The 15,479-nt window shown below is 45.2% G+C and overlaps 1 protein-coding gene across 3 annotated transcripts in view; it reads right to left on the reverse strand.

Annotated features, from left to right (window-relative positions):
* ACOT11 (acyl-CoA thioesterase 11) overlaps positions 1-15,479 on the reverse strand; it is an 84,206-nt gene that overhangs the window by 11,276 nt on the left and 57,451 nt on the right. For all 3 annotated transcript variants that reach the window (XM_032218079.1, XM_032218080.1, XM_032218078.1), the window contains exons 8-10: positions 14,228-14,347; positions 13,086-13,230; positions 10,471-10,526 (exon numbers count right to left, since the gene is read on the reverse strand). In XM_032218079.1, coding sequence (XP_032073970.1) covers positions 10,471-10,526; positions 13,086-13,230; positions 14,228-14,347 — 321 coding nt within the window. The remainder of the gene's footprint in view (positions 1-10,470; positions 10,527-13,085; positions 13,231-14,227; positions 14,348-15,479) is intronic.

The following is a 15,479-nucleotide window of genomic DNA, read 5'->3' on the forward strand; positions in this document are numbered from 1 at the left end:
CTTGGTAGATCCAAGAGTTATTCTGGTTCAGTCTTACTCTAGTCTATTGCCATGCATTCTATTGCCTTTTCTCATGAATTAGCAAAAGACCCACATTTGCACAAGGGATTTTAGGTCCTGTCATCTCTCCCATCTATTACATATTTTGGCACTCAAAATACATCACTCTAGAATCCTGCCCAAAAAGCAATCTTGCAGTTTATATGCTGGTTTCCAAAGAAAGCTGAGACCAGTTTAAAGATACTCAGCTTTGTCCGTTGGGAAAGCAATCCTGGAGATTTTCCAACCTTCTGAGCAACTGTGCTCATAGATATATGCAAATACATGAGAGGGCAGGTGCCAAACAAATGTAAGGCCAGGAGAAAAATTTGAATTAATAAACTAATTAAACTAATAAAATAAAATAAATTGCTAATTAAATAAAACAAGGAACCTATTTGTAGAATTTATGGCTGTCCCTTCGGAATACATGCTGTGCACAAACTATTATCTTATAGAGAAATGCATATGTACAGATATGTACAGGCATATTCACAGAGAGAAACTGGAAATCTAGGCTCAGCAAGCATAAACATATGAATGCTTACTTTATCACCTAGTATTTAGTTACTCTTATTCTCAGTTAAGATACACAGGCTGCTTCTATGCTGCAAATGGATCTATTTACACCAGTTTCTACTTCATGTGCATTTGGGAAGGTGGAGTGGCAAACTGATAAGAGATCTTTAGCATATCAAGCTGTGTTTTCTTTTTGTTTGCAGAATAAATAGATAAATCCCTTTATACAGGTAGTCCTTGATGTATGACTTACAATTGAACCCAACATTTCTGTTGTTCAATAAAACATTTGGGAGTTAAAAAAAGGGAGTTTTGCCCCATTTTACAACTTTTCTTGACCCATTTGTTAAGCAAACCACTGCAGTTGTTAAGTTAGTAACATGGATGTTAAGTGAATCTCCCTTTCCCAGTGACTTTGGTTGCAAAAGATGATTACATGACCTTGGGACACAGCAACAGTCAGAAATAAGAACCAATTGCCGAGCATCTGAATTTTGATCACATGATCATGGGGATGCTACAAAAAATGTGAAAAATGGTCGTAAGTCACTTTTTCAGTGCTGTTGTAACTTTGAGCGGCCACTAAACAAACTGTTGTAAATTGAGAACTACCTGTATTGGACTGCAAACAAAAGGATGCTTACCTTGTAACCAGTCCCACTTCTAGATGCTTAAAAGTCCTGTGCAGTACCCTTTCTGCAGGTATGTGTGTCCTACCAAACATTTGAGGATCCTGGTTTACTACAATCTTTACTACAGTAATTCTACCCCAAAGGTAGTTTCTCATCTGGAAACTCACACTTTCTATGCGTGGAGAATGGCAAGAGAAATGCAAAAGCTAAATTGCAAAGGCAGCAGCTCCTGTCTTTCTTTTAGCCACTGACTGCACCTCACAATCTTCATCTTCTTCCGAAAGTAAAGATAAAGGTAAAGGTTCCCCTTGCACATATGTGCTCATCGTTCCTGACTCTAGGGGGCTGGTGCTCATCTCTGTTTCAAAGCCGAAGAGCTAATCCTGTCCAAAGACGTCTCCGTGGTCATGTGACCAACATGACTAAACACCAAAGGTGCACTGAACGCTGTTACCTTACCACCAAAGGTGGTTCCTATTTTTCTATTTGCATTTTTACATGCTTTCGAATGGCTAGGTTAGCAAAAGCTGGGACTAGTAATGGGAGCTCACTCCGTTACGCAGCGCTAGGGATTCGAACCGCCAAACTGCCAAGCTTTCTGATCGACAAGCTCAGCATCTTAGCTGCTGAGCCACAGCACCCCTAATCTTCCTAATACCCTCCTCCAAAATCTCAACCAATCTATGGCGACTCCCCCCTCTCCAACATTTATAGATCTAGGTGAAATGTTTCCTTTTCCTTTCAGATAAATAAAAGCCTTCATTTGGGGTTACTCCTAGAAAACATTTACTCCATGCAAATGTTAACGAGAGTCCATTTTAGGAATCAGAAGCAAAAGGAAGCAGGCTGCCTGCTATATGACTCAGTCCAAGAACCCAGCAAAAACCTTGGACTCCAGGAACACAAAGTTGCACAGTCACAATAGGTTCCTATGAACTGCTCAACTATCGAGCCTTTACAATCTCTCATTCTCAGGGTCTTAGATAAAGAAATGTGGATAAGGAGAGATCTGGCAGATAACAGGTATCTATCACCTTCAAAAAGATCAATGGTAAATAACCAAGTTCAACTTTGCCAAGCACAACAACTAGACACTTTTTAAACTAAAGATCTAAAGAAGAGGGGAAAAGACAGGACAAAGCTCACAGGCAAGCTAAACAAAAAAAGAAATTGAGGTCTGTGTGCAAGTTGCATGCATCTCTCCAGGGATATTGGTTCTTAGAAATAATTATATTTCCTTTCTGTTGCAATAGAGAAAGCATTATTTAAAGATAACAAGACCTCAAAGTTATAGAACCGTGTTGGCAAACCTATGGCATGTGTGCCACAGGTGGCGTGCAGTGCCCTCTGTGGGCACGCAAGCTGTTGCCCCAGTTCAGCTCTGCCACGCATGCATGTGTGCCTCCCATCAGCCAGCTGGTCTTTGGATCTCTGTCACGCATGCGTGGGGGGACTTGTGTGCGGGGGGCCATGTGCGGATGTGGGGGGGCATGAGGGGGCTGTGCACACATACCCAGAGGGCAGTACACATGCGCAGGGCCACACCCTCATTGCATTTTGGGGTTCAGCACGCATGCACTTTGGGCAATCAGTCCAGAAAAGGTTAGCCATCACTGTTATAGAACAAATGCCTCTATACTGTATATGTGTGTGGCTCATAGCAGCTACACTATCACACATACAGCAAAACACACTCTGTGTCTCTCCCAAGGCCTTTCAAATTTAAGATACTATTGTCCTCACCCCACCATAGTGGCTACAGCAGCGGCTCCCAACCTTTTGGGCACCAGGGACCGGCTCCATGGACAGAGGTTTTTCCACAGACCAGATGGGGCAAGGTTTTGCACACTGCCTGGATCCTGCGGATGGGGCTTTGCTTGTTTGCGTGGCCCACTATCTGGCATGCTGCCGCCCAGTGCCAGTTCATGGATTGGGGATTGGGGGCCCCTGAGCTACAGGACAAAGACTAGGAGAGCCTTCATAAAGATCATATCTAAGTCCATTTACCGAATACTTCTTAAGGCTTCTTATGGTGATTTATTTTATCAGGGGAATCACTTTTGGGAACTGAAGTTTACATACATGAAAGTTGCCATGGTTGAGAAACCCTGCTTTAGAATATGGTTTCTCTCTGTTAAATGGGTTTTGGAGACAAGCTGTTGAGTTGGCCAGTGACCCCAAGTTTGTGATTTCACAGTGAAGACAATGAACTTAGGAGACCCCGGGTTCTAGGTCAGCTTCCATCATGGTAGCCCACTGAGTGACTTTGGACCAGTCACCCTTTCGCAGTCCAACATATTACATTGATTTTTTTTTGTTGTGTAAGAAAAGGCAAGAAGAAAAGGCTATATATCAGGGGTGAAATTCAGCAGGTTCTGACAGGTTCTGGAGAACCGGTAGCGGACATTTTGGGTAATTCGGAGAACTGGCAAATATCACCTCTAGCTGGCACCAGAGTGGGGTGAGAATGGGGATTTTGCAGTATCCTTCCTCTGCCACGCCCACCAAGCACGCCCACAGAACCGGTAGTAAAAAAAAAAATGAATTTCACCACTGCTATGTCTGACCATTTATATTCTGAAGAAAAGCAGAATTTACCTCCATAAGCAATAAATAAATCTCATGTGAATGCCCATGACATTATCTCATGATTCCATCTGTAGATCCTTAGCAAACCCCAAAGACAGCAGATCCTCTGATTTCCTTCATTTAAATGTCACCTATCTCGACCTCTGACTCCTCCTAACAAATACATATTTCAGTCTTAGTGAAATATTAACAGCCTCCTTCCTTATCTAGACACTCCGGATATTCAGGCAAACAATTAAGATAAAGAATTCTTTAGATTATTTGTACGGTTCAGCCTGCAGCAGTTTCCCGATAGGGTGAATATGCCTGGAATTCACAAACTGGCGAGTGACAGAGACAAACGATTAAGCCAGAGAGATGTCAAAAGAGAGAGAATTCTCAAGCTGAAGAATGCTGTGAACCCTTAAGTTAGAGCATCCTATTTAATATAGCGGTGCCTCTTATGTTCTCCCTGTGTACTGTATATGTTCTCCAGCTCTTCCTAGCCTGCCTTTTCTCACTGATCTCATGAAGATGCACTAATCAGGTATTAATGTCTCGAGAACAGTGACCTCTAGGATAACGCAGGCTGTCTCCATCCATGTTCCTGGATAAATTACATATGAGAAATAACAAACAGTAAGGCTATAAATACACAATGAGAGCTCTGTGATATAACAAGAGGCAAATGGGAAGGGGCTGGGAGGTAACCATAAAGCAGAACTGGAAGCAGGGAGAAATAAAGAGCTTAGGAAGAGGAATCCGTTTTATAAGTTATGTTGCAGCAGAATAAAAATCTAAAACACAAAGAGATAAGCAAAGTGGAGGACAATGCTGATCATCTGTGTTTTTCAGGCTTCTTTAGTTTCCTGCCTTTTGCTATCAGAATATAGGTTAGAGAAAATCCAATACACATATATACTGAAATCTTTGCCTGCAATTCTCTTCCTGCTTTTCTGACCATTCTGGTTCAGTTGACTTTTTTTGTACTGGAACATAGTACTGTAATTAGCAATAGCACTTAGACTTATATACCGCTTCGCAGGGATTTACAACCCTCTCTAAGCAGTTTATAGAGGCAGCATATTGCCCCCAACAATCTGGATCCTCATTTTACTCACTTCAGAAGGATGGAAGGCTGAGTCAACCTTGAGCCTGATAAGATTGGAACTGCTAAATTGCTGGCAGATGGCAGTCGGCAGAAGTAGCCTGCAGTAGTGCATTGTAACCACTGCATCACCACGGCCCAGTGTTCAATATAGCTTCTCAGGTGTTTTACATAAAAATATGTTTACATGACTGTTTAAAGAAAACATGGACCTTATTCCTTATAAAAACGTATTGGCAAACATGCAAACTGTATTCACAAAAAAGTTGCAATAGCACGAAACCTGAAGCATGCTTTGAGATGGGCAACAGACTGAGCCTTTCCAAGGAAGTAGGGAAGAAAAACCATAGCAAATCCTCAATTTAACAGATTATTGAGTGAGAAGTGGTATGTTAAATCTAACAGTTGCTTTTTCTGTTCACCATTCAAACCCCTGAAGCCACAGTAGCAGCACAGAAGCCAACTCACTAACAAGTGGAAACAGCACCATGCTAAGAATACCAATGTAAGTACAGAAGACAGAGCCCCATTGCATGCACAGAAGAAATAATATAAATACATACAACAAAGCAAAAACTAACTGGACATAACGTATTTGTTTACAAGGCTCCCCTCGTCCGGGACTTAATTGTTGACGAGAGGGCAGACCTGGCATGTATTACTGAAACCTGGCTGGGCACAGAAGGAGGAGTCCCCCTCGTAGAGATGTGCCCAGAGGGATTTCAGGTGCTTCATCAGCCGAGAGCCCAGGGAAGGGGTGGCGGTGTGGCTATTGTTATCCGGGAGTCTCTGTTACCTCGTAGGGTCCCTGCTCCGGAGCTTGTCGGGTGTGAGTCCCTGCTGATAAAGTTGGACCTCAAGGGTCAAGTGGGTCTGCTGCTAACGTACCTGCCTCCCAACTGCGTTGCAGCATCCCTCCCCTCGCTCCTCGAGTCAGTAGCCGAGCTGGCAGTTGAGTTCCCCAGGCTTATAGTTCTGGGGGACTTTAATTTGCCATCGCTCGGTGAACGCTCTGACGGGGCGCAGGAGTTCATGGCTTCCATGACAGCCATGGGCTTGACCCAGGTAATTCGGGGCCCAACTCACACAGCGGGTCATATGCTCGACCTCGTATTCCTCTCGGAGCAGTGGATGTGTGATCTTGGTCTGAGGGGTAATGAGATCATACCCCTGTTGTGGTCAGACCATTGCCTACTGAGGCTTGACTTCCGGAGGCCAAACCCCCACCGTAGGGAGGAGGAACCGACCAGATGGTTCCGCCCCAGGCGACTTATGGACCCTTTGAGGTTCCAGACGGAGCTTGGGGTTATTCCTGCTACTCTCACCCACAGTTCGGCGGAGACTCTGGTTGCCGCCTGGTATTCGGCGGCATCGGAGTCTCTTGACCGGATTGCGCCACTACGGCCCCTCCGGGTCAGCGGATCCCGGAGACCTCCTTGGTTCACCGAGGAGCTCCGGGAGAAGAAGCGCCGGAGGAGACGCCTAGAGCACCTGTGGAGGTCCGATAAGTCCGAGGCGAACCGAGCACTTCTGACTACCTGCACCAAGGATTACGTCCAGGCACTAAGAGCTGCCAAAAGAACACACATCTCTGCCTTGGTAGCGTCCGCCGAGTCACGCCCAGCCGCCCTGTTTAGGATCACCCACTCCCTCCTCAATAGGAGGGATGTGGGAGACCCCTTGCAGGGTAGGGCTGAGGACTATGCCCAGTTCTTGGCGGACAAAGTTGCTCGGTTTCGGTCGGACTTGGACTCCACCGCTGTAGATCCAGCCGAGACACAGGGGGATTACGTGGCAAACCATCTCTGGGTTGAGTTTCAGGATGTTGCCTCTGGGGATGTGGACAAGGCCATTCGAGCTGTAAGTGCCTCCACCTGCATTCTGGACCCGTGTCCCTCCTGGCTGGTTGCCAACAGCAGCGAGGTGACACATGGCTGGATCCAGGCGGTCGTGACCGCCTCCCTTCGGGAGGGGCACTTCCCCGCCGCACTTAAAACGGCGGTGGTGAGACCCCTCCTGAAGAAACCATCCTTGGACCCAGCCATTTTAAACAATTATCATCCTGTCTCCAACCTCCCCTTTATTGGGAAGGTTGTTGAGAAGGTGGTGGCCTTCCAGCTTCAACGGGCCTTGGAGGAAGCTAGTTATCTTGACCCCTTCCAGTCCGGCTTCAGTCCTGGTTACAGCACAGAAACCGCTTTGGTCGCATTGACCGATGATCTCTGGAGGGCCAGAGATGGAGGCCATGCGTCCATCCTGGTTCTCCTTGACCTCTCAGCGGCTTTCGATACCATCGACCATGGTATCCTTCTGCGACGACTGCGGGAGGTGGGGGTGGGAGGCACTGTTTTGCAGTGGTTCTCCTCCTACCTCTCGGACAGGTCGCAGTCGGTGTTGGTCGGGGGGCAGAGATCGTCCCTGAGGCCCCTAACATATGGGGTGCCACAGGGTTCGGTCTTATCCCCCCTACTATTTAACATATACATGAAACCGCTGGGCGAGATCATTCGGAGGCACGGGATAAAATACCACCAATACGCGGACGATACGCAACTGTATCTGTCTGCCCCGTGCCAACTCAATGAAGCGGTGGACGTGATGAACCAGGGTCTTGAGGCCGTTAAGAACTGGATGAGCGCTAACAAACTGGTACTCAACCCGGAGAAGACCGAGTGGCTGTTGTGTTTCCCTCCCAACAATTTGGCCAATGTTCCAACACTCAGGCTGGGGGGTCAAATTTTATACCCCTCAGATAGGGTCTGTAACCTAGGAGTCCTCCTGGATCCACAGCTGACTTTTGACCATCAGTTGTCGGCTGTGACCAGGGGGGCATTTGCCCAGGTTCGCCTGGTCCGTCAGTTGCGGCCCTACCTGAACCGGGAGGCTCTCGCAACAGTCACTCGAGCCCTTGTGATCTCCAGGCTGGAATACTGCAATGGGCTCTACATGGGGTTGCCCTTGAAGTGCATCCGGCGACTGCAGTTAGTTCAGAATGCAGCCGCGCGAGTGATAGTGGGCGCACCGCGGTTCGCCCACATTACACCCATCCTCCGCGAGCTGCACTGGCTACCTGTCGATCTCCGGGTGCGTTTCAGGGTACTGATGACCACCTTTAAAGCACTCCATGGTAGTGGATCTGGGTACTTGAGAGACCGCCTTCTGCCGATTACCTCCCTCCGACCGATCAGATCGCACAGACTGGGCCTCCTCCGAATGCCATCTGCCAGTCAATGTCGACTGGCGACTACACGGAGGAGAGCCTTTTCTGTTGCAGCTCCAACCCTGTGGAACGATCTCCCCGTCGAGATCCGTACCCTCACCACCATCCAGACCTTCCGCGCAGCCCTTAAGACCTGGCTCTCCCATCAGGCCTGGGGGGATAGGTTTCCAATTTACCCGCCTGAGTGTTGACTGTTGAATGCAAGTTAGTTTGATAGTTTGATAGTTTATTAACATTTATAGGCTGCCCTTTTCCCTGAGGGGACTCAGGGCGGCTCACATAAAATCAAGGAAAGGGGATACAAACAATGACATAGACACACATAAGTAAAAATAATAAGCAACATTCATTCATCATTCGGGAGGGGCGGCTATCTTTGTCCCCAGGCCTGACGGGCTAGCCAGGTCTTAGGGGCTATGCGGAAGGCCTGGACGGTGGTGAGAGTACGAATCTCCACGGGGAGCTCGTTCCAAAGGGTCGGAGCTACTACTGAAAAGGCCCTCCTCCTTGTAGTTGCCAGCCGGCACTGGCTGGCAGATGGAATTCGGAGGAGGCCCAATCTATGAGATCTAATTGGTCGCAGGGAGGTAATTGGCAGAAGGCGGTCTCTCAAGTACGCAGATCCACTACCATGAAGGGCTTTATGGGTGACTAGTAGCACCTTGAAGCGCACCCGGAGATCAAGTTGTGTTTTATTATTTTATTCTGTTCACATATTGTTTGTCTTTTGATATTGCACCCCCTTCCCTGTGATTGTAAGCCGCCCTGAGTCCCCTCAGGGAAAAGGGCGGCCTATAAATCCTAATAAAATGTCTTAAAAAAAAAGTATTTTCTGGAGTATAAGATGCATCGGAGTATAAGACGCACCAAGATTTTGAAGAGGCAAATTTTTTTAAAAAGTTTTTGTACTCTGCAGACCTCCCAAAAAAAGAGAGCACGCATTACCCTTTAGGAGGCTTATAGAGTGCTCCTGGGGACTGGGGGGGGGGGGGGGGGAATTGAGCAAAAAATGGCCCATTTACTCAATTCTGCCCTCCCCAGCCCCCAGGAGCACTCTGAAAGCCTCTTAAAGGCAATGCAGGGCCATTTTGGTGAAGGTGGTGGGGTTTCGGGAGGCAAAAAATGCTGTATTCAGTGTATAAGACGCACCCAGATTTTCAGCCTCTTTTTTTGAGGGAAAAAGGTGTGTCATACTCCGAAAAATACGGTATCGGGTGCATAAGTGCACCAACGTTCCTACCATACCTGTCCTAATATTCCCTTGTATTTGTATCTAATTCATGTATTCATAATCATGTTTATACATATATCGGTTATCTAATTCATGCTTGATGAAATAAATAAATTTATTTATTTATTTATTTAAAATTTTTATATGCCGCCCAATCCCAAAGGACTCCGGGCAGCTTACAAACAGAATATAAAAAAAAAACATAAAAACAATACAGTTTAAAACAACAATCATCCATCATAAATTCATTCTAGTCAGGGCCGGACCTCAATAGTGAGGTCAACAGCCCAAGGCCTGACGGAACAGCCAGGTTTTTACGGCTTTCCTGAAGGCCATCAGAGTGGGTATGGTCTGGATTTCCGGGGGGAGCTGGTTCCAAAGAGTCGGAGCAGCCATCGAGAAGGCTCTCCTCCAAGGGCCCGCCAGCCGACATTGTGTGGCCGACAGCACCCGGAGGAGGCCCAATCTATGGGATCTTACTGGTATTTTTTGGGGAAATAACAATTGCAAATTCCAGCAAATGCATCCAAAGTCCACTAAGTTGAAGTCTAAGCAGGGAAGCAAAAACACAAAAATCTCTCTGTCTCCTGTGGGATGCTCAGTAAGCCAGGCTGCTACTCCTGCTACTCATTAAAGCAGCCCCCAATTATTTTCAGGAATATGGGTAAACCTGTAAAAAAATTAACCTTGCCCTTGTTTTAAAGAATCCATTCAGATGACCCTTAAAAGCAGCAACCCCTTTTTGTCAGGCTCGGCCGATGTCTTGGGGGGGGGGGGAGACTTCCTGTTTCCTGTAATGAAGAGCAGCCAAGTCCTGTGTTTGAACTAGGTCTCAAGCACTTCCTCGAAATCATTTGCGAAGTGTGCACAGCTCTAACACTCAGCCTCCACTTCCCTGTGGGTTGGTGAGTGCAGCTGGGGGGTTTAACTTACCCGCAAGTCTGAGTATGAAGTCTATAGATAGGAAGATTTAGTTACACATAAACCATTTCATCCTCCTAAATATGCACATAATTCTATCCTACAAATGTGCAACAGGAAAAAAAACCATACGTGCAGTAATTAAAATTCTACACTCTCCCTTTCACTTAACAGGCGTAGAGCTGTAGGGAAGGAAAAGAGTGCTGAAAGAGTAAGAAAACGTTTTACCAACCTGTCTAGTCTAATTTTTTGCCTGGCGCTAGCTTCTTTAAATCGTCTTTCTCCATCCTGTTAAAGGGAAATAAAATGAACGGATTACATTATGCACGCTTCCTCTTCAGGTCTCCCGATGGGGAACCCTTTGCCTCTGTAATCAACTCCGTCCAGCTTGCCGCTGGTTGTCTCTGCTTCCTTTACTTCTCTTTCACCTTTCCCAGTATTATGGGTTTTGCAAGGAAGCTGGATCTCTGCACAGTATGCCCTCTTCACTTGACTCTTTTGTTTAATTAAAGCCTTGCTATGTTCTTATCTATTCAAAACCACAGCAGTAGTCAGGTGAGAGAATCTAGATGGGCTTTGTGGATGGCTCTTATAAGTCACTCACTATGATTGACACTGTTTTACTAAGAACACAATTCAGTAAATATTGCCAGGATCTGCAATCAAACATTAAAGGGAGAAGGTTCGTATTCAGTCTCTGTGGTTCCCTCTTTTAAAATTTCCTTTTTGGTGAGATGCGGTGACTCAGTGACTAAGACGCTGAGCTCCTCGATCAGAAAGGTTGACAGTTTGGTGGTTCGAATCCCTAGTGCCACATAACGGAGTGAGCTCCCTTTACTTGTCCGAGCTTCTGCCAACCTAGCAGTTCGAAAACATGTAAAAAATGCAACTAGAAAAATAGGGACCACCTGCACTGCCCCCTAGAGTTAGGAGCGACTAGCACATATGTGCGAGGGGAACCTTTACCTTTATCTAATTTTCCTTTCAATCTGTGGGGTCCTTGGTGCTCTCTGACCTTGGTGGCTTTTTTGCAGGCGTTCCATTACCACCAACTCAGAGAGCACCAAGGACCCCACAGTTCAACCCTAAGCTAGTTATTCTCTTCTATTGGTCCCTTTCAATCTGTTTGTGTATTTTTTGAGTAAATTCTTCCCAATTGGTCATCCCAATTTTGCAAATTCCTTGCAACACTGCTCCCAAGTGAACACAGCAAATACAGCCATCCTACTGAAGGCAGACTAGAAGCATCTTTGCCTTGGGGAAAGACAACTATTGAAGGATGACAAGTACAGAAGACTCCAAGGGAAAAAACACAGCCATATCCCCCCCCCAAAAAAAACCTCCTACAAGCTAATCAAGGTTGCATCTACATGGGGCACGTATTGTGGTGAGATACAAACAGAATTGCTATATTTTCCTCATTGGTTTGGTTAGATTCATCTCACTATGTCCCGCCTGCAGCATCAACTCTATCTGTATATTGTCTTTTGTTCAAAGCAAAATAATAACAAAGGAAAAACAAAGGAAATCCAATGACACATAGGCTGTGCTTGGATAGTATACGGATTCAGCTTAATTTAGCTATGAGTTCCTGAATTAACTCAGCTGCCTGGATTTGCACACCGAGTGAGCAAAAGTACCAGCCAACCACATTTAGGACTGAACAGAGTGAAACAACAGCATGTTTTAAATCTAAAGCTAGAAATATGATAAGACCTAGGATTCTATGTCTACTATTGGCAACTGAAACTTTAGCTTAATAGTACCATACTTGAATCTCCTTAGAGCTACTCTTAGGCTTCAAGTGCCATGGCAAGCACTACCTTTCCCCAAGCAGAACCAAAATAAGTGGGTTAAAAATAATTATACTTAATTACTTCATATATACAGGTAGATCTAGACTTACAACCACCATCAACCCCATCATTTCTGTTGCTAAGTGAGACGTTGAGTTGAGTCTTGCCCCATTTTACAACCTTTCTTGCCACAGTTGTTAAATGAATCACTGCAGTTGTTAAGTTAATGACACAGTCGTTAAATGAAACTGACTTCCCCATTGATTGGGTTTGTCAGAAAGTTGCAAATGGTGATCACATGACCCCAGGATACTGCAACCATCATAAATATGAGACAGTTGCCACACATCTGGATTGATCATGGGAATGCTAAAAGAATCAGAAGTGTGAAAAATAGTTTTTCAGTGCCATTGTAACTTTGAACAGTCACTAAATGGACTGTTGTAAGTTGACGACTAACTGTATTGAATAGTTTTCCTTGCTATCATATTAAAAGTCACAGTTCAATGGAAACCTTTATTTTACGAGAATTCTTAAACCAAAACCTGGGGTAGAGCAGGAGTGTCAAACTTGATTTCATTGAGTGCCACATCAGGGTTATGTTTGACCTTGGGGGGGGGGTTGGGGGGGTGGCCAGGGGGCATAGCCAGCTCAATGACACTCATTGAGTCTCTGTTTTTGGCTGCAATAGCCTCCTGCAGTCCTCTGCCAGTGAAAACAGACCCCAGGAGGCCTGCAGGTGGCCCTAGCAAGCTGGCAAAGCACCACAGGCCGGTCCTTCGCTGTTTCCAGGATGGGCAGATCTAAGCACCCTGTGGGCCAGATCCAGCCTGCGGTTTGACACCTCTGGAATAGAGTGTGAGCTTTCCATTGTGCATTCCTACTTGAAGTCACAATTCTCATTTGTTTTTTTCCAGGTGAATCATGTTTTTTAAGGCGGTTCCCAAACTGGAAATTGGATTTGCACTGCAAATATCCTTCAGTCATACACTATTCTGGGCATGCATCAGTGTAATTTCAAAGCCGTGCGACATCATTTTCATTTTCTTACCCCTGGTTCTGGCTTCAGCACTGGAAGTGTATGTGGCTGATTATCTTTATTCAAGACCACAAAAATCATGAAAGCGCTATTTATATGTCTTTCGCTGACTTCCATTTCATGTTGATAGGCCTTGACACACACCCCAACCTCCATGCTGTAATTAAGAACAACATTTTCAAATGAGCAAAGAAGTAAATAAATGCACAAAATCTGCTGAGATCACACTGTGTATGATATTATGACCCGTTGGAATGAATTCTAGCCCTTTTTGATTAACTGTTTCTTTGAATTAATTTCAAGACGTTCTCTAAAGAAGACACAATGTGTTAATTGTATCTTTAATATGCTTAGATCTACCTTTCTATTTATTTTAATGATGTTGGCAAATTTTAGAAGTTATCCATTCATGAAATAATGGCTTGTGGCTTTCCAGACATTGGCAAACTATAATGTTCTATATTGAGATTGTTTGGACTTGTAGCTAATATAAGAATAAGTGAGGGGCATAAATGACCCATTTCTTACAATCTTCTTTCAACCTTCCTCTTCAATGCATTTTCATTTATTAGTGTAGATCTTGAAATGGTTTAATTTATACCTCCATAAAATTTGGACTTCTGGACCAAATCCAGGGGTGGACTGCTCTGGTTTCACCTGAGTTTTGATGATCCTTTAACAAAGATCCTGCACAGTTTGGCAAACCCCCAAATCCCACTCCCGCCAACCCCTTCCCTCCCAGGAATCTCCACATAGCCCATTTTGGGTGCCAGGTAAGTGCAGGGCCTGCACGGAGGTTCAGGGAAGGTGAAAAATGGGCCTCCCCGAGCTTCCGGAAGTCCGGAAATAGGCCCATTTCAGCCTTCAGGGAGCCTCTGGAGCTCGGGGAGGCCATTTTTGCTCTCCCGGAGGCTCAAGGAAAGTTTCCGGAACCAAGGGTGGGCAAGAAATGGGCCTCTTGGAAGTTCTAGAAGGCTGGAAATGGGCCTGTTTCTGGCATCCAGAGAGCCTCCAGAGCCCAGGAGGGCAAAAACAGGGCCCGTGCTGTGGAGCAGGAGGCCGACTATGCCACCCAGAGAACCTGTTGTTAAATTTTTTGAAGCCCACCCCTGACCAAGTCCACTTAGTTCTAGAATGATGGCAGGAAGACATACCTGTTCTTAAATGTATTGTTCACAATGGCCTTAAACACAAGGCGATCTCCAATCTGGGATGGTCCCCTGAAATGGAACATTTCAATGCTCTTCAGGGTGGGATAGGCATTGCACAATCGGCTGGAAGAACATAGAAAAACAGAATCAGGTTTGATCACATTAAAAACACCATCCATTTACCTGTCATGCATGTGCCGCCAAACACACTGTTTGCCAATCAGCAACAGATCAGATGGAAGTTATGAAATGAGAGGGGGGGGAGGGAGGGAGGGAGGGAGGGAGGGAGGGAGGGAGGGAGGGAGGGAGAGAGAGAGAGAGAGAGAGAGAGAGAGAGAGAGAGAGAGAGAATGAATGGGGGAAAGCAGCAAAGGACAGATTGAATTTCTCTTTTCCTTCTTTTCCACATAATGATCATCCAAATTGCCAGAATTAATGGGGACACATCGCCACCTAAAGGAAAACAGCTAGTCCATCACTAATAAAAATGAAAGACAATCTAATCATTTCAAAGCTTCAGGAAAAAATGGAGTGAAGAAGAATGCATGCTAAGAGATGAGTCTGCATGGAAGGGAGTGAATTTCTAGAGCAGCCCGGCTAAGGTAGCTTCTGTTTTCCTTCACAAGGAGGACAGAATTTAGCTTTGGAAGTAGAAAGATCACTGTCTCTTGAGAAGGGATGATTCCTGCTGTCCCAATGAAATTCCAATGTGTCTCTAGCAGGATCACACTTAAAAATATCTCTGCCTTGATCTGATAATAAGGAAAAATTACCAGTCAAATCATAAAGGTGCATCACCATTTTCCTCAGAAATTAACCTCTTGCCTTCATTAGCTTTACAGAAATTGCAGAAAGAGAGGAGAGCACAACTGCCATTCCAGCTGCATAGTTAAACACCAAACAAATGGAGGGGATGTGAAAACTACTCAAATAAATTCAAGTTACACTAGGATTAGAGCATATTAGTACTGTTATCACAATAGTTAAAGGTAAATTGTGTGCAGTGGAAAATGCTGAACAATTAGACCAAATCAACTGCAGGTAAACCTAAGGTACCACATACTTGCAAATAAATTCTTTATTGGCCAAGTGGGATTGGACACACAAGGAATTTGTCTTTGGGGCATATGCCCTCAGTGTACATAAGAAGAATAAAATACAATCATGAAGAATAAAAAGATACAACACTTAGTGATAGTCAAGGTTACTAATAAGCTATCAAATCGTATTAGGAAACAAATAAAAACAATATAAA

The sequence above is a fragment of the Thamnophis elegans genome, chromosome 5 (genome assembly GCF_009769535.1).
Source record: "Thamnophis elegans isolate rThaEle1 chromosome 5, rThaEle1.pri, whole genome shotgun sequence".
Lineage (NCBI taxonomy): Eukaryota > Metazoa > Chordata > Lepidosauria > Squamata > Colubridae > Thamnophis > Thamnophis elegans.